Raw genomic sequence first — 18,922 nt, 5'->3', positions numbered from 1 at the left:
TGATCCCACTCTGACTGCCCAGGCCCATCGCACAGACCGATCCCACTCTGACTGCCCAGGCCCATCGCACAGACCGATCCCACTCTGACTGCCCAGACCCATCACACAGACCGATCCCACTCTGACTGCCCAGGCCCATCGCACATACCGATCCCACTCTGACTGCCCAGGCCCATCGCACAGACCGATCCCACTCTGATTGCCCAGACCCATCGCACAGACCGATCCCACTCTGACTGTCCAGACCCATCGCACAGACCGATCCCACTCTGACTGTCCAGACCCATCGCACAGACTGATCCCACTCTGACTGCCCAGGCCCATCGCACAGACCGATCCCGCTCTGACTGTCCAGACCCATCGCACAGACTGATCACACTCCGACTGCCCAGACCCATCGCACAGACCGATCCCACTCTGACTGCCCAGGCCCATCACACAGACCGATCCCACTCTGACTGTCCAGACCCATCGCACAGACCGATCCCGCTCTGACTGTCCAGACCCATCGCACAGACTGATCCCACTCCAACTGTCCAGACCCATCGCACAGACCGATCCCACTCTGACTGCCCAGGCCCATCGCACAGACCGATCCCACTCTGACTGCCCAGGCCCATCGCACAGACCGATCCCACTCTGACTGCCCAGGCCCATCGCACAGATGGGTTGGTTTAGCACACTGGGCTAAATCGCTGGCTTTTAAAGCAGACCAAGGCAGGCCAACAGCACGGTTCAATTCCCGTACCAGCCTCCCCGAACAGGCACCGGAATGTGGCGACTAGGGGCTTTTCACAGTAACTTCATTGAAGCCTACATGTGACAATAAGCGATTTTCATTTTCATTTCAAAAAGACAATCACCCGTTCTGTCCCTCATCTTTATTTTCTGGTAACCATCTGCACATCACTAAACTGCATTCCTACCTCCTCCTTTAATTTTGTTTTTCTAATTCTATTTCCCGGTTTTTACAGTTTTTCTCCCTCTGTTCAGTCTTTTTGTTGAAAGACGCAGTTTGGATTCTGATTACATCAGTGGGCATTGTTATATTACCACGATTGGTAATATGTCGCATTCTTTGTCTTTTCTTCCAGAATAACCCGATGTAGTGTTGACAAAGAATATACCAATCAAAAGATTGAAACAAAACAAATGTATTATTACACGACTAATTAAATGAAGTTCGAACACTCTACTGAGCTACAGATGATAATGAATGATATTGAATCTGTCTTACAGTATTCAATATTCTATCTAGTCACTAACTCCACTATGATCTAACCTCGGTGCTATCTCTAATTAACACTCACTCTGCTCTCAGCTTCTCCTTGTGCTTTTCACCATGCTTCTCGCAGAATTCCCTAAGAGGTTGTCTTAAATACAGAGAAGTAGTAACGCCCTCTTGTGTTTGATTTACACAGAGATGTAATTATTAACCCTTCACTAACCTGACTATATACATATCATTACAAGTATGACATGAATACTTAATGCAACTTCCTCTCTGTCACTGCCCTGCTCCTTAGCTCAAAAGAGCGGGTTAATATTGAGGATGGAAGTGGGACCAGAGAGTAAATGTCTCCCGTTATTTTAGCTACCCTCTTCTCTGCCCGGTTTCCACCAGATGGGGGCAGTTAAAGTCATGGCTCCTGCTTCCCATTAACACTGCCCCCTTCCCCATTACTTTTAACAGCCCTTGCCCCACATTCCCTCACAGGTTCTCCTTTCCCCACCGCACTGAACTCGCATCGGCTAACACGGGCTCCTCTTCTCCCTCTGTAGACCGGCTACCTGGCTGTGCTCCAAGAGTTGCTCATCTCCACCCTGCTGCAGGACCTCCTGCTGGACACCTTCTGGTGGCTTTTTCTGCACCTGTACCAGGTGAGGTTTGCGTTTCGGAGGATTGATGATCATGCTTGTCAGCCCGTGAACTGCAAATTGTCTCCCTGTTTCAATTGTAACTAGTGTCCGTGGGCATGGGCCTCCCCAATGGCTGGGAACGTGTGTGCAAAGAATGATACTGCCTGCCTGCGGACAACAGGCCAACGCTTGACCCCCAGTGGGAATATTGCACCTAGCAGGGCACTGTTTATATTGCTGTCTGGGGTTAAGAACGTAAGAGCATAAAAATAGGAGCAAGGCTCAGTCCGATGACTCCTTGGACCTCCTTCTCCAACGCAATTTACTTTTAAAGCTGAACTCGAGTTCCCAAACAACGCCACGGTGAGATTTGAACTCCCACTATTTTCAGCCGCAGCAGACCTCTCGTTGCTCAAGTGTGTCCAAGCCGCAAATGATCTCCTCGTCTCCCCTGGGTCCTCTCACTACTCAGGGAATCCAATGTGGGATCAGCACGACTTCCCACAGAACTGGCCGTTCACGTGTGGCGATCCTGGTGATTGGGGAAGGCCCGCATCTATGACGTCCCCAGCCTTCCTCTGGGCAGGTCAGACGTGGCAAGTTCGGCCTGGATGTCCCCGGAAACTTTGCTGAACCAAAATTCCGCTGCCTGTCTCCACGTGGGCTGTTTCGACAGCAGCATTTTCCCCTACAGAGGTGGCTGCAACCCAGGGGATTGTAATGCTCTTTATTTAGGGTGTCCTTGTATAGTTTGCACTGCCCACCTTGGTGTTGTTTGCCCTGAGACAGGTCCCCATGCTTGGGGAGTCTGTCGTCACCCATAGAGGTGACATGGCCTGCCCGTCTCAGTTGAATTTGCAGTTGAGCCCAGCACGATACTCCTCGTTGTTTATGGTTTTGTCTTGCCACTGAATTCTCATGGTGGACCTCAGATGTCTTTGGTGGGAGCGTTCAAAGATTAGGTGTGGCGCTGACAGGATTCTGCGCCATGCAGCATGACAGTAAGGACAGTGACCTGCTGGACGATGATGCTGCTTCCAGACACGTCCATGGAGTCAGTTGTACAGAGAACTTGCCTTCAAGATGGTGTGCGCTGATAACTGCATCAATAGTCACATCCCTATGGAGAACACTATTGCAGTATGAGGATCAGGGAACCTGAGTGCATTGTTATTCTGCACTGTAATAACCCTCAGGAGACCCACGGGGATGGCCCGATGGATCTTCCCATGGGACCCCTGGAATACAAGCTTCCCCACTAATGGGCGGAGGTCGGTCAGTTGGGGCTCGTAGAAACCGCCTCATAAAAACCGGCCTGAATTGGGACCGGTATGATCGGTAGTCCCGGTGTGGGACCTTGGTGCTGTATGCCATATTGCAGCCTTTCCTTTTGGCTTAAATAAATTGCCGTTTGAATTCACCATCTCGGGCCTCCTGCGCTTTTAAATGCAGTAACTGCAGCAGGTGACCTGGCTGCACGGCTGCTGGCTGCGCATCTGCTGGCTACACAGCTGCTGCATATGGTTTTTCAGCAATGCGTTTGCCACATTGCATGTGTTGAAAAGGCAGGAGAATTGGGAATTAACAGCAGCAGGGTTGGCTGCGTGAATTAAATTCTTCGTCTTTCACATTCTGGAAGCCGATTTTACCAGGCGCGGGGCGAAACTGGGATGGATCCTGGAGCCAGAGTAGGTCAGCAACATGGAGCGGGGAGAAACATTCCGGCCAGGCGATCAGAATGTAGAGTGGGTTAAAGAGGATGATCAACACTTTGCCGCCTTTTCTGCTTTGTCATGCCCTGTTAACACTGCCCAGCCAGTACAGCCGCAGACTGATACCAACCCTGGGCTGACCAGGGACAAAACCGACGGCCCCCAGCCCGTCTCCAGAATGTAAGCAAAGTTAGTTACAGCTAGCCACTCACTGGGACAGAGCACTGATGCGGCCATCAATTCACTCAAAGGCACGAGTAGAAGTAAACCGTGGTTTTAATCAGCTTAGAACAGTGCCTGCCTGCGACTGGTACAATACTGTGAACCGCCTACAGGTCAACTGCTCTTTATACTTCCTTTCAAGAGGAGGAGCCATGGGCGGAGCCCGTACATGCCCCAACATATCCCCCTGTGGGTGAAGCCACACAATGGCCCATAGGTGGGGCCCACAAGGTCAACAACATAACATAGCTGTAACACAATGGCAGAACCTGATACTCATACACTGGTGAGTTACTCGTACTATACATTCACCACAAGCACCAGTCGCGCACTCGGTCACTCCCAGTCTCTCGGGGTTTATTGAACTGATCTTCATAAATATGATTTTTCTTCCAGGCTAATTACGCTGTGCAGTGTCAACTGTTCGACCGTATATCGAAAAACTATGTTCTCCTAATCATGAGGTGTCAGAGCTATCTCTATGGAGACCGATTTCTCCAGGTTAGTGTTTAGAAATGGTCTTCAACACAATGTGTGATCCACACACTGCACATTAACTCAGTAACTTGCCCACATTGCGACCGGCAGCTGTCTCAGGCTGGTGCAGCCGCCTACTGCTCCTAGAAATGTCTCCGAAAAGGAGACAAAATGATCATCTCCTCCTGTCCCTGTGCTTGTTACTGCCATTCTTTCCTCTCCCTCACAGCCCCTGACCTCCTTCTAGTTTCCCTGTAATTGTTCCTGATCTTCAATCAAGGCCCTCAGCTTCAAACTGTCTCTGCCCACCCCCAATATCCATGTACTTTGTTGTTGTCAGCACCCCCACAGTGCCCCGTGGAGGCCCCAGCCCCAGATATTCCTGATTTTGCCTGTCCGGAATTGCCTCCCACCAGGACTCACTGCGAGTCAGACCCAATGCACAGACCGATCCCACTCTGACTGCCCAGGCCCATCACACAGACCGATCCCACTCTGACTGCCCAGGCCCATCGCACAGACCGATCCCACTCTGACTGTCCAGGCCCATCGCACAGACCGATCCCACTCTGACTGTCCAGGCCCATCGCACAGACCGATCCCACTCTGACTGCCCAGACCCATCGCACAGACCGATCCCACTCTGACTGTCCTTGCCCATCGCACAGACTGATCCCACTCTGACTGTCCAGATCCATCGCACAGACCGATCCCACTCTGACTGTCCAGACCCATCGCACAGACCGATCCCACTCTGACTGTCCAGACCTATCGCACAGACCGATCCCACTCTGACTGTCCAGACCCATCGCACAGACCGATCCCACTCTGACTGTCCAGGCCCATCGCACAGACAGATCCCACTCTGACTGCCCAGACCCATCGCACAGACCGATCCCACTCTGACTGCCCAGACCCATCGCACAGACCGATCCCACTCTGACTGTCCTTGCCCATCGCACAGACTGATCCCACTCTGACTGTCCAGATCCATCGCACAGACCGATCCCACTCTGACTGCCCAAACCCATCGCACAGACCGATCCCACTCTGACTGCCCAAACCCATCGCACAGACCGATCCCACTCTGACTGCCCAGACCCATCGCACAGACCGATCCCACTCTGACTGTCCTTGCCCATCGCACAGACCAATCCCACTCTGATTGCCCAGGCCCATCGCACAGACCGATCCCACTCTGATTGTCCAGACCCATCGCACAGACCAATCCCGCTCTGACTGTCCAGACCCATTGCACAGACCGATCCCACTCTGACTGTCCAGGCCCATCGCACAGACCGATCCCACTCTGACTGCCCAGACCCATCGCACAGACCGATCCCACTCTGACTGCCGAGACCCATCACACAGACCGATCCCACTCTGACTGCCCAGACCCATCGCACAGACCAATCCCACTCTGACTGCCCAGACCCATCGCACAGTCCGATCCCACTCTGACTGTCCAGGCCCATCGCACAGACCGATCCCACTCTGACTGCCCAGACCCATCGCAAAGACCGATCCCACTCTGACTGCCCAGGCCCATCGCACAGACCGATCCCACTCTGACTGCCCAGACCCATCGCACAGACCAATCCCACTCTGACTGCCCAGACCCATCGCACAGACCGATCACACTCTGACTGCCCAGACCCATCGCACAGAACGATCCCACTCTGATTGCCCAGACCCATCGCACAGACCGGTCCCACTCTGACTGTCCTTGCCCATCGCACAGACCGATCCCACTATGACTGTCCAGACCCATCGCACAGACCGATCCCACTCTGACTGCCCAGACCCATCGCACAGACCGATTCCACTCTGACTGCCCAGGCCCATCGCACAGACCGATCCCACTCTGACTGCCCAGACCCATCGCACAGACCGATCCCACTCTGATTGCCCAGACCCATCGCACAGACCGATCCCACTCTGACTGTCCAGACCCATCGCACAGACCGATCCCACTCTGACTGCCCAAACCCATCGCACAGACCGATCCCACTCTGACTGCCCAGACCCATCACACAGACCGATCCCACTCTGACTGCCCAGACCTATCGCACAGACCGATCCCACTCTGACTGCCCAGACCCATCACACAGACCGATCCCACTCTGACTGCCCAGGCCCATCGCACAGACCGATCCCACTGTGACTTCCCAGACCCATCGCACAGATCGATCCCACTCTGACTGCCCAGACCCATCGCACAGACCGATCCCACTCTGACTGCCCAGACCCATCACACAGACCGATCCCACTGTGACTTCCCAGACCCATCGCACAGACTGATCCCACTCTGACTGTCCAGACCCATCGCACAGACCGATCCCACTCTGACTGTCCAGGCCCATCACACAGACCGATCCCACTCTGACTGCCCAGGCCCATCGCACAGACTGACCCCACTCTGACTGCCCAGACCCATCGCACAGACCAATCCCACTCTGACTGCCCAGACCCATCGCACAGATCGATCCCACTGTGACTTCCCAGACCCATTGCACAGATCGATCCCACTCTGACTGCCCAGACCCATCGCACAGACCGATCCCACTCTGACTGCCCAGACCCATCGCACAGACCGATGCCACTCTAACTGTCCAGACCCATCGCACAGACCGATCCCACTCTGACTGTCCAGACCCATCGCACAGACCGATCCCACTCTGACTGTCCAGGCCCATCGCACAGACAGATCGCACTCTGACTGTCCAGACCCATCGCACAAACCGATCCCACTCTGACTGCCCAGGCCCATCGCACAGACCGATCCCACTCTGACTGCCCAGACCCATTGCACAGACCGATCCCACTCTGACTGCCCAGACCCATCGCACAGACCGATCCCACTCTGACTGTCCAGACCCATCGCACAGACCAATCCCACTCTGACTGCCCAAACCCATCGCACAGACTGATCCCACTCTGACTGCCCAGACCCATCGCACAGACCGATCCCACTGTGACTGCCCAGACCCATCCCACAGACCGATCCCACTCTGACTGCCCAGGCCCATCGCACAGACCGACCCCACTCTGACTGTCCAGACCCATCGCACAGACCGATCCCACTCTGACTGTCCAGACCCATCGCACAGACCGATCCCACTCTGACTGCCCAGACCCATCGCACAGACCAATCCCACTCTGACTGTCTAGACCCATCGCACAGACCGATCCCACTCTGACTGCCCAGACCCATCGCACAGACCGATCCCACTCTGACTGTCCTTGCCCATCGCACAGACATGATCCCACTCTGACTGCCCAGACCCATTGCACAGACAGATCCCACTCTGACTGCCCAGACCCATTGCACAGACCGATCCCACTCTGACTGCCCAGACCCATCGCACAGACCGATCCCACTCTGACTGCCCAGACCCATCACACAGACCGGTCCCACTCTGACTGTCCTTGCCCATCGCACAGACCGATCCCACTCTGACTGTCCAGACCCATCGCACAGACCGATCCCACTCTGACTGCCCAGGCCCATCGCACAGACCGATCCCACTCTGACTGCCCAGACCCATCGCACAGACCGATCCCACTCTGACTGCCCAGACCCATCGCACAGACCGATCCCACTCTGACTGTCCTTGCCCATCGCACAGACCAATCCCACTCTGATTGCCCAGGCCCATCGCACAGACCGATCCCACTCTGATTGTCCAGACCCATCGCACAGACCAATCCCGCTCTGACTGTCCAGACCCATTGCACAGACCGATCCCACTCTGACTGTCCAGGCCCATCGCACAGACCGATCCCACTCTGACTGCCCAGACCCATCGCACAGACCGATCCCACTCTGACTGCCGAGACCCATCACACAGACCGATCCCACTCTGACTGCCCAGACCCATCGCACAGACCAATCCCACTCTGACTGCCCAGACCCATCGCACAGTCCGATCCCACTCTGACTGTCCAGGCCCATCGCACAGACCGATCCCACTCTGACTGCCCAGACCCATCGCAAAGACCGATCCCACTCTGACTGCCCAGGCCCATCGCACAGACCGATCCCACTCTGACTGCCCAGACCCATCGCACAGACCAATCCCACTCTGACTGCCCAGACCCATCGCACAGACCGATCACACTCTGACTGCCCAGACCCATCGCACAGAACGATCCCACTCTGATTGCCCAGACCCATCGCACAGACCGGTCCCACTCTGACTGTCCTTGCCCATCGCACAGACCGATCCCACTATGACTGTCCAGACCCATCGCACAGACCGATCCCACTCTGACTGCCCAGACCCATCGCACAGACCGATTCCACTCTGACTGCCCAGGCCCATCGCACAGACCGATCCCACTCTGACTGCCCAGACCCATCGCACAGACCGATCCCACTCTGATTGCCCAGACCCATCGCACAGACCGATCCCACTCTGACTGTCCAGACCCATCGCACAGACCGATCCCACTCTGACTGCCCAAACCCATCGCACAGACCGATCCCACTCTGACTGCCCAGACCCATCACACAGACCGATCCCACTCTGACTGCCCAGACCTATCGCACAGACCGATCCCACTCTGACTGCCCAGACCCATCACACAGACCGATCCCACTCTGACTGCCCAGGCCCATCGCACAGACCGATCCCACTGTGACTTCCCAGACCCATCGCACAGATCGATCCCACTCTGACTGCCCAGACCCATCGCACAGACCGATCCCACTCTGACTGCCCAGACCCATCACACAGACCGATCCCACTGTGACTTCCCAGACCCATCGCACAGACTGATCCCACTCTGACTGTCCAGACCCATCGCACAGACCGATCCCACTCTGACTGTCCAGGCCCATCACACAGACCGATCCCACTCTGACTGCCCAGGCCCATCGCACAGACTGACCCCACTCTGACTGCCCAGACCCATCGCACAGACCAATCCCACTCTGACTGCCCAGACCCATCGCACAGATCGATCCCACTGTGACTTCCCAGACCCATTGCACAGATCGATCCCACTCTGACTGCCCAGACCCATCGCACAGACCGATCCCACTCTGACTGCCCAGACCCATCGCACAGACCGATGCCACTCTAACTGTCCAGACCCATCGCACAGACCGATCCCACTCTGACTGTCCAGACCCATCGCACAGACCGATCCCACTCTGACTGTCCAGGCCCATCGCACAGACAGATCGCACTCTGACTGTCCAGACCCATCGCACAAACCGATCCCACTCTGACTGCCCAGGCCCATCGCACAGACCGATCCCACTCTGACTGCCCAGACCCATTGCACAGACCGATCCCACTCTGACTGCCCAGACCCATCGCACAGACCGATCCCACTCTGACTGTCCAGACCCATCGCACAGACCAATCCCACTCTGACTGCCCAAACCCATCGCACAGACTGATCCCACTCTGACTGCCCAGACCCATCGCACAGACCGATCCCACTGTGACTGCCCAGACCCATCCCACAGACCGATCCCACTCTGACTGCCCAGACCCATCGCACAGACCAATCCCACTCTGACTGTCTAGACCCATCGCACAGACCGATCCCACTCTGACTGCCCAGACCCATCGCACAGACCGATCCCACTCTGACTGTCCTTGCCCATCGCACAGACATGATCCCACTCTGACTGCCCAGACCCATTGCACAGACAGATCCCACTCTGACTGCCCAGACCCATTGCACAGACCGATCCCACTCTGACTGCCCAGACCCATCGCACAGACCGATCCCACTCTGACTGCCCAGACCCATCACACAGACCGGTCCCACTCTGACTGTCCTTGCCCATCGCACAGACCGATCCCACTCTGACTGTCCAGACCCATCGCACAGACCGATCCCACTCTGACTGCCCAGGCCCATCGCACAGACCGATCCCACTCTGACTGCCCAGACCCATCGCACAGACCGATACCACTCTGACTGCCCAGGCCCATCGCACAGACCGATCCCACTCTGACTGCCCAGACCCATCGCACAGACCGATCCCACTCTGATTGCCCAGACCCATCGCACAGACCGATCCCACTCTGACTGTCCTGACCCATCGCACAGACCGATCCCACTCTGACTGCCCAAACCCATCGCACAGACCGATCCCACTCTGACTGCCCAGGCCCATCACACAGACCGATCCCACTCTGACTGCCCAGACCCATCGCACAGACCGATCCCACTCTGACTGCCCAGACCCATCACACAGACCGATCCCACTCTGACTGCCCAGGCCCATCGCACAGACCGATCCCACTGTGACTTCCCAGACCCATCGCACAGACCGATCCCACTCTGATTGCCCAGACCCATCACACAGACCGATCCCACTGTGACTTCCCAGACCCATCGCACAGATCGATCCCACTCTGACTGCCCAGACCCATCGCACAGACCGATCCCACTCTGACTGCCCAGACCCATCACACAGACCGATCCCACTGTGACTTCCCAGACCCATCGCACAGACTGATCCCACTCTGACTGTCCAGACCCATCGCACAGACCGATCCCACTCTGACTGTCCAGGCCCATCACACAGACCGATCCCACTCTGACTGCCCAGGCCCATCGCACAGACTGACCCCACTCTGACTGCCCAGACCCATTGCACAGACAGATCCCACTCTGACTGCCCAGACCCATTGCACAGACCGATCCCACTCTGACTGCCCAGACCCATCGCACAGACCGATCCCACTCTGACTGCCCAGACCCATCACACAGACCGATCGCACTCTGACTGCCCAGACCCATCGCACAGACCGATCCCACTCTGACTGCCCAGACCCATCGCACAGACCGATCCCACTCTGACTGCCCAGACCCATCGCACAGATCGATCCCACTCTGACTGCCCAGACCCATCGCACAGACCGATCCCACTCTGACTGCCCAGACCCATCGCACAGATCGATCCCACTCTGACTGCCCAGACCCATCGCACAGACCGATCCCACTCTAACTGTCCAGGCCCATCGCACAGACAGATCCCACTCTGACTGTCCAGACCCATCGCACAGACCGATCCCACTCTGACTGCCCAGACCCATCCCACAGACCGATCCCACTCTGACTGTCCAGACCCATCGCACAGACCGATCCCACTCTGACTGCCCAAACCCATCGCACAGACCGATCCCACTCTGACTGCCCAGGCCCATCGCACAGACTGATCCCACTCTGACTGCCCAAACCCATCGGACAGACTGATCCCACTCTGACTGCCCAGACCCATCGCACAGACCGATCCCACTGTGACTGCCCAGACCCATCCCACAGACCGATCCCACTCTGACTCCCCAGGCCCATCGCACAGACCGATCCCACTCTGACTGCCCAGACCCATCGCACAGACTGATCCCACTCTGACTGCCCAGGCCCATCGCACAGACCGACCCCACTCTGACTGTCCAGACCCATCGCACAGACCGATCCCACTCTGACTGTCCAGACCCATCGCACAGACCGATCCCACTCTGACTGCCCAGACCCATCGCACAGACCGATCCCACTCTGACTGCCCAGACCCATCGCACAGACCGATCCCACTCTGACTGTCCAGACCCATCGCACAGACCGATGCCACTCTAACTGTCCAGGCCCATCGCACAGACAGATCCCACTCTGACTGTCCAGACCCATCGCACAGACCGATCCCACTCTGACTGCCCAGACCCATCCCACAGACCGATCCCACTCTGACTGTCCAGACCCATCGCACAGACCGATCCCACTCTGACTGCCCAAACCCATCGCACAGACTGATCCCACTCTGACTGCCCAGACCCATCGCACAGACCGATCCCACTGTGACTGCCCAGACCCATCCCACAGACCGATCCCACTCTGACTGCCCAGGCCCATCGCACAGACCGATCCCACTCTGACTGCCCAGACCCATCGCACAGACTGATCCCACTCTGACTGCCCAGGCCCATCGCACAGACCGACCCCACTCTGACTGTCCAGACCCATCGCACAGACCGATCCCACTCTGACTGTCCAGACCCATCGCACAGACCGATCCCACTCTGACTGCCCGGACCCATCGCACAGACCGATCCCACTCTGACTGTCCAGACCCATCGCACAGACCGATCCCACTCTGACTGTCCTTGCCCATCGCACAGACTGATCCCACTCTGACTGCCCAGACCCATTGCACAGACCGATCCCACTCTGACTGCCCAGACCCATCGCACAGTCCGATCCCACTCTGACTGTCCAGACCCATCGCACAGACCGATCCCACTCTGACTGTCCAGACCCATCGCACAGACCGATCCCACTCTGACTGTCCAGACCCATCGCACAGACCGATCCCACTCTGACTGTCCAGACCCATCGCACAGACCGATTCTACTCTGATTGCCCAGACCCATCGCACAGACCGATCCCACTCTGACTGCCCAGACCCATCGCACAGACCGATCCCACTCTGACTGTCCAGACCCATCGCACAGACTGATCCCACTCTGACTGCCCAGACCCATCGCACAGACCGATCCCATTCTGACTGCCCAGACCCATCGCACAGTCCGATCCCACTCTGACTGTCCAGACCCATCGCACAGACCGATTCTACTCTTTATTAAACAAAGAGAACTTATCATAATACACTACTTCTTCAGCCCACCCATATCTTTACAGATGTACACAGCTTTGTAAGGAACCATAAGTTACAAAATATATTTTAAACTATATTTTTCTCAGTAAGCACACGTTGATGTAAACCAACTGGCCAACTGAGGTTAGATGCACCACACTCTGAAATCAAGTGATAGTTGCCACCCAATGCAACTTCTGTGAATTTCTCCTGAAATCCCCCCAGATGTTTGTCACACTGAACCAACTTGTCTCACCTGAACTGCAGCTTCCACATGAGTGTTTACAAACCCCACTCTTGAAAAACACACTTGGAATCTTCTCCCAAACAACTCTGTCTCTCTCGGATGCTTTCACCAAGGATCCACCTCCAGGAATTCAATCTCTCCTTTTGGTATTCCTCTTCCTTGGATTGCTATATGCATTTAAGCTTCCACATAATCTCTCAGGAACACAGCCAAGCCAACAGAACACTACTGTTTCACAGGCACTATTAAGATGTCACCAAACTTTGGATTTCCCTTAAATGTCTGACTTCTCGCCTCGTCAGCTTTAAATCTGGTTCATGTAGCTGTCTCTTTCACTCAGGGCATTTCCCCTGCTTCTTACTTGAATTCTCCTGAATAGGACCTTGTTCAACTTCTTGTTCTTTGTTCCTTTCATTTAACTGTCTTCCAGAGATATACTTTTGTCCTAACTCCTTGGGACTTTCTTTTGTTCTTTTGGGAAGTCTGATGTTGCTTTGCAGTGGCGCAGTGGTTAGCACTGCTGCCTCACAGCACCAAGGACCTCCCTTGTCTTAGTCAGCTATCCTGGCATCAGCTTACAACTAACTCAAAAGTACCTTCCTAGTGTGGCCCCTGGTTGCTAAGCAACAACCTAGTTTTCTTTTAAGCCCTGTTGCTTTCACGTTGTAAACCCTTAGTACCATGCATGCATGTAAACCAAGCTGAAGTTATTAACCCTTTCAAATACAGAAACACAAAATTAAACTACACCTTATTCTGATACCCACAACGACAAATATAAATAACTTAAAACTGCCCTTGTTTCCTGACAGTGCCCAATCCCAGCACACCAACTGATCCCACACTGACATACAGAGCCCTCGTACAGACCAATCCCAATCTGACTGATGGTCGAGACCAATTGCGCAGACTAATCCCACTCTGACTGCATAGCCAGGCTGAGGAACCAGGAGATGAATTGTTCCTTTGTGTACCACAACTCGGGCTCGAAATTTGCCAAGAATTCTGCTTCTGGAATTTCCCAAATGTTTGACTGTGTCTGGGTGGGATTTTTCTGTGGGATTCGGGATCCTGAAGACGGGGCCAAATACAGTTCCTGACGGCAGTGGAATCGACTCGACAATTCTACCAGGGGCTGCCTCCCATTTCAGAATGGCAGGAAGGCGCCAACCCAAAGCCAGCAGCTTTGAAACCTCCGCGGTGCCACCGGGAGAGATGAGACCTCAAACCCCAGAGCCCGAACGGCTCAGTTGGTTGTGCCCCTGGCTCTGAATTGGAAGGCCCCAGGTAATGCCCTGCCTGAGAATGAGGTGGAGGCAGGGTCAATTGAGGCACTTGAGGGAATCGGATCATTATCTGAAAAGGAATATCATGCTGGGAAGAAGGCGGGAGACGGCATTTGGTGAATTGCTCCCTCAGAGAACCAGCACAGACATTTTAAAAAAAATATATATATTTTATTAAAGTTTTCAAACACAATTTTTCCACTTTACAAATCAACATAAAAATAACACAATAGCTAATAAGTAACATTATTTAAATAAAATAGTGAGCTAACAAAGTGACAAAAAAAAAGTTTTTTAGTGCTCCCACGCCCGCCCCCCCCTCGCCCCGGGCTGCTGCTGACGATCTATTTTCCCTTAACGTTCCGCGAGATAGTCAAGGAACGGTTGCCACCGCCTGGAGAACCCCTCAGCCGATCCTCTCAGCGCAAATTTCATTCGTTCCAGTTTTATGAACCCCGCCATATCGTTTATCCAGGCCTCCACGCCGGGGGGGGGGGTTTCGCTTCCTTCCACATAAGTAGGATCCTTCACCGGGCTACCAGGGACGCAAAGGCCAGAATATCGGCCTTTTTCGCCTCCTGCACTCCCGGCTCTTCCGCTACCCCAAATATAGCTAACCCCCAAACTGGCTTGACCCGGACCTTCAACACCTTTGAGATCACCTTTGCCACTCCCCTCCAGTACTCATCCAGTGCCGGACGCGACCAGAACATATGTGTGTGGTTCGCCGGGCTTCCCAAGCACCTCCCGCACCTGTCCTCCACTCCGAAGAACCTGCTCAGCCTCGCTCCCGTCATGTGTGCTCTGTGTAGAACCTTAAATTGGATCAGGCTAAGCCTGGCACACAAGGAAGAGGAATTTACCCTACTTAGGGCATCAGCCCACAGCCCCTCCTCAATCCCCTCCCCCAGCTCTTCTTCCCATTTTCCCTTCAGCTCCTCTACCAGCTCTTATCTCCTGATATATTTCGGACACTTTGCCCTCCCCGACCCATACCCCGGAAATCACTCTATCCTGGATCCCCTGTGTCGGGAGCAGCGGAAATTCCCTCACCTGTTGCCTCGTAAACACCCTCACTTGCATGTATCTAAAGATATTCCCCGGCGAGGAACATTTTTCCTCCAGCGCTCCCAGGCTCGCGAACATCCCGTCAATAAACAAATCTCTCAATCTCCTAATTCCTGCCCGATGCCAGCTCTGGAACCCTCCGTCCATCCTTCCTGGGACAAACCTATGGTTGTTCCTGATCGGGGACCACACCGAGGCATCATCACCCCCCTGTGTCGCCTCCATTGCCCCCAGATCCTTAAGGTTGCCACCACCACTGGGTCTGTGGTATACCTTTTCAGGGAGAGCGGCAGCGGCACCGTCACCAGCGGCTTTAGGCTCGTTCCCTTACAGGACGCCATCTCCAGTCTCTTCCACGCCACCCCCTCTCCCTCCCGCATCCACTTACAAACCATCGCCACATTGGCGGCCCAGTAGTAGTCGTCCCGATTCGGCAACGCCAGTCCCCCCCCCCGCCCCTGCTGCACTGCAGGAACCCCCTCCTTACCCTCGGGGTCTTCCCTGCCCACACAAAACTCATAACGCTCCTGTCTATTTTCTTGAAAAAGCCTTAGTGATCAGAATGGGGAGACATTGAAACACAAAAAGAAACCTTGGGAGGACCATCATTTTTACCGCCTGCACTCTGCCTGCCAGTGAGAGCGGCAACATATCCCACCTCTTGAAATCCTCCTCCATCTGCTCCACCAGCCACGTCAGATTGAGTTTGTGTAGAGTTCCCCAGCTCCTAGCTACCTGGATCCCCAGATATCGGAAGCTCCTTTCCACTCTCCTTAACGGCAGGGCGTCTATTCCTCTCCCCTGATCCGCAGGGTGTATTACGAAAAGCACACTCTTCCCCATATTTAGCCTATATCCCGAAAAATCTCCAAACTCCCTCAATATCTGCATAACCTCTGTCATCCCCTCTACAGGATCCGCCACATATAGCAGTAGGTCATCTGCGTAGAGTGACACTCGATGTTCCTCTCCCCCTCTAACCACCCCCCTCCATTTCTTAGAGTCTCTCAACGCTATGGCCAACGGTTCAATTGCCAACGCAAACAGTAATGGGGACAGGGGGCACCCCTGCCTTGTTCCCCTATGGAACCGAAAATACTCCGATCTTTGCCGATTTGTGACTACACTTGCCACTGGGGCCCCATATAGGAGTCTGACCCAACTGACAAACCCCTCCCCGAACCCAAACCTCCTCAACACATCCCAGAGATACTCCCACTCTACCCTATCGAATGCCTTCTCTGCATCCATCGCCACCACTATCTCTGCCTCCCCCTCTGCTGTGGGCATCATTATCACCCCCAACAGCCGTCGCACGTTGTCTCCCCTTTACAAACCCTGTCTGGTCTTCATGCACCACCCCCGGGACACAATCCTCGATCCTCGTCGCCAGCACTTTTGCCAGCAGCTTGGCGTCTACATTCAGGAGTGAGATAGGCCTATATGACCCGCATTGCAGTGGATCTTTATCCCGCTTCAGGATTAGTGATATCGTCGCCTCCGACATTGTCGGGGGTAGAGTCCCCCCTTCTCGGGCCTCGTTAAAGGTTCTCGCCAGCAGCGGGGCCAACAAGTCCACATATTTCCTGTAAAATTCAACCGGGAACCCGTCTGGTCCCGGGGCCTTCCCTGCCTGCATGTTCCCCAGCCCTTTAGTCACCTCATCCACCTCAATTGGCGCCCCCAGACCTGCCACCTCCTGCTCCTCCACCCTCGGGAACCTTAGTTGGTCCAGAAACTGTTGCATTCCCTCTTTTCCCTCCGGGGGTCGGGACCTATATAGCCTCTCATAAAAGGTCTTAAACACCTCATTTACCTTCCCTGCCCTCCGCTCCGTAGTTCCCGTTTCATCCCTAACTCCCCCAATTTCCCTCGCCGCTATCCTCTTACGAAGTTGGTGGGCCAGCAGCCGGCTCGCCTTTTCCCCATATTCGTATCTCATCCCCTGTGCCTTCCTCCACTGTGCCTCTGCCTTTCCTGTGGTCAGCAGGTCAAACTCCATCTGAAGTCTTCACCTCTCTCTGTATAGTCCTTCGTCCGGGGCCTCTGCATATCTTTTATCCACCCTCAAAATCGCCCCCACTAATCTCGCCCTTTCTTTGCCCTCTTTTTTCTCCTTGTAAGCCCTAATGGAGATCAGCTCTCCCCTAACCACCGCCTTCAGCGCTTCCCATACTACCCCCACCTGGATCTCACCATCATCATTGGCCTCCAGGTACCTCTCAATACATCCCCGCATCCTTCCACAGACCCCCTCATCTGCCAATAATCCCACATCCAGTCGCCAGAGTGGGCGCTGCTCCCTCTCCTCTCCTAATTCCAGATCCACCCAGTGCGGGGCATGGTCTGAAACGGCTATGGCCGAATACTCCGTTCCTGCCACCTTCGAGATCAGTGCCCTGCTCAAAACAAAGAAATCTATTCGGGAGTATACCTTGTGGACATGGGAGAAAACTCTTTGGCCAACGGCCTAGCAAATCTCGTCGGATCCACTCCCCCCATTTGCTCCATGAACCCCCTAAGCACCTTGGCCGCTGCCGGCCTTCTTCCGGTCCTAGATCTAGACCGATCTAACCCTGGATCCAGCACAGTATTGAAATCCCCCCCCCATTACCAGGCTTCCCACCTCCAGGTCCGGGATGCGTCCCAGCATCCGCTTCATAAATCCCGCGTCATCCCAGTTCGGGGCATATACATTTACCAGCACGACCTCCTTTCCCTGCAATCTACCACTCACCATCACATATCTACCCCCGTTGTCCACCACTATATTCTTAGCCTCGAACGACACCCGTTTCTCCACCAATATAGCCACCCCCCTATTTTTCACGTCCAACCCTGAGTGGAACACCTGTCCCACCCATCCTTTCCTTAACCTAACCTGATCCGCCTCCTTCAGATGCGTCTCCTGAAACATGACCACATCTGCCTTCAGTCTTGTTAAGTGCGCGAACACTCGGGCCCTCTTAATCGGCCCATTTAGGCCTCTCGCATTCCACGTGATCAGCCGGATTGGGGGGCCACTAGCCATCCCCTGTTCTAGGCCAGCCTGCCCCCCGTCCAGGTCCCGCGCACCCACCCGTCCCCCAGGCGGCGCCCTCCCGTCCCGACCACCTCTTCTCTTGCCAGCTGCCACTCGCTCCCAGCAGCAGCAACCCAGTTGATCCCCCACCCCCCGCTAGATCCCCATCTAGCATGGTTACTCCCCCCATGATGCTTCCGAAAGTCAGCTAACTCTAACTGACCCCGGCTTCCCCCGTTCTCTCCTTGACCCCCCTGTGCGTGGAACTCCCTTCCTGCGCCTATCTTCCCGCCATCGTCTCCCTAGCGCGGGAAAAACCCCGCGCTTTCCTGGATCGGCCCCTCCCTCTATGGTGCAGCTCCCCCATTCCCCATCCCCCCTCTCAGTCTCTTTTTCCACCGGCGCCCA

At 55.2% G+C, this 18,922-nt stretch overlaps 1 protein-coding gene across 2 annotated transcripts in view; it reads left to right on the top strand.

Annotated features, from left to right (window-relative positions):
- tab1 (TGF-beta activated kinase 1/MAP3K7 binding protein 1) overlaps positions 1-18,922 on the top strand; it is a 308,216-nt gene that overhangs the window by 73,487 nt on the left and 215,807 nt on the right. For both annotated transcript variants that reach the window (XM_072492103.1, XM_072492104.1), the window contains 2 exons: positions 1,783-1,881; positions 4,191-4,295. In XM_072492103.1, coding sequence (XP_072348204.1) covers positions 1,783-1,881; positions 4,191-4,295 — 204 coding nt within the window. The remainder of the gene's footprint in view (positions 1-1,782; positions 1,882-4,190; positions 4,296-18,922) is intronic.

The sequence above is a fragment of the Scyliorhinus torazame genome, chromosome 29 (genome assembly GCF_047496885.1).
Source record: "Scyliorhinus torazame isolate Kashiwa2021f chromosome 29, sScyTor2.1, whole genome shotgun sequence".
Classification (NCBI taxonomy): Eukaryota; Metazoa; Chordata; class Chondrichthyes; order Carcharhiniformes; family Scyliorhinidae; genus Scyliorhinus; species Scyliorhinus torazame.
Note: the sequence above shows the minus strand (reverse complement) of the source record. Positions and strands in the feature narration are given on the sequence as shown.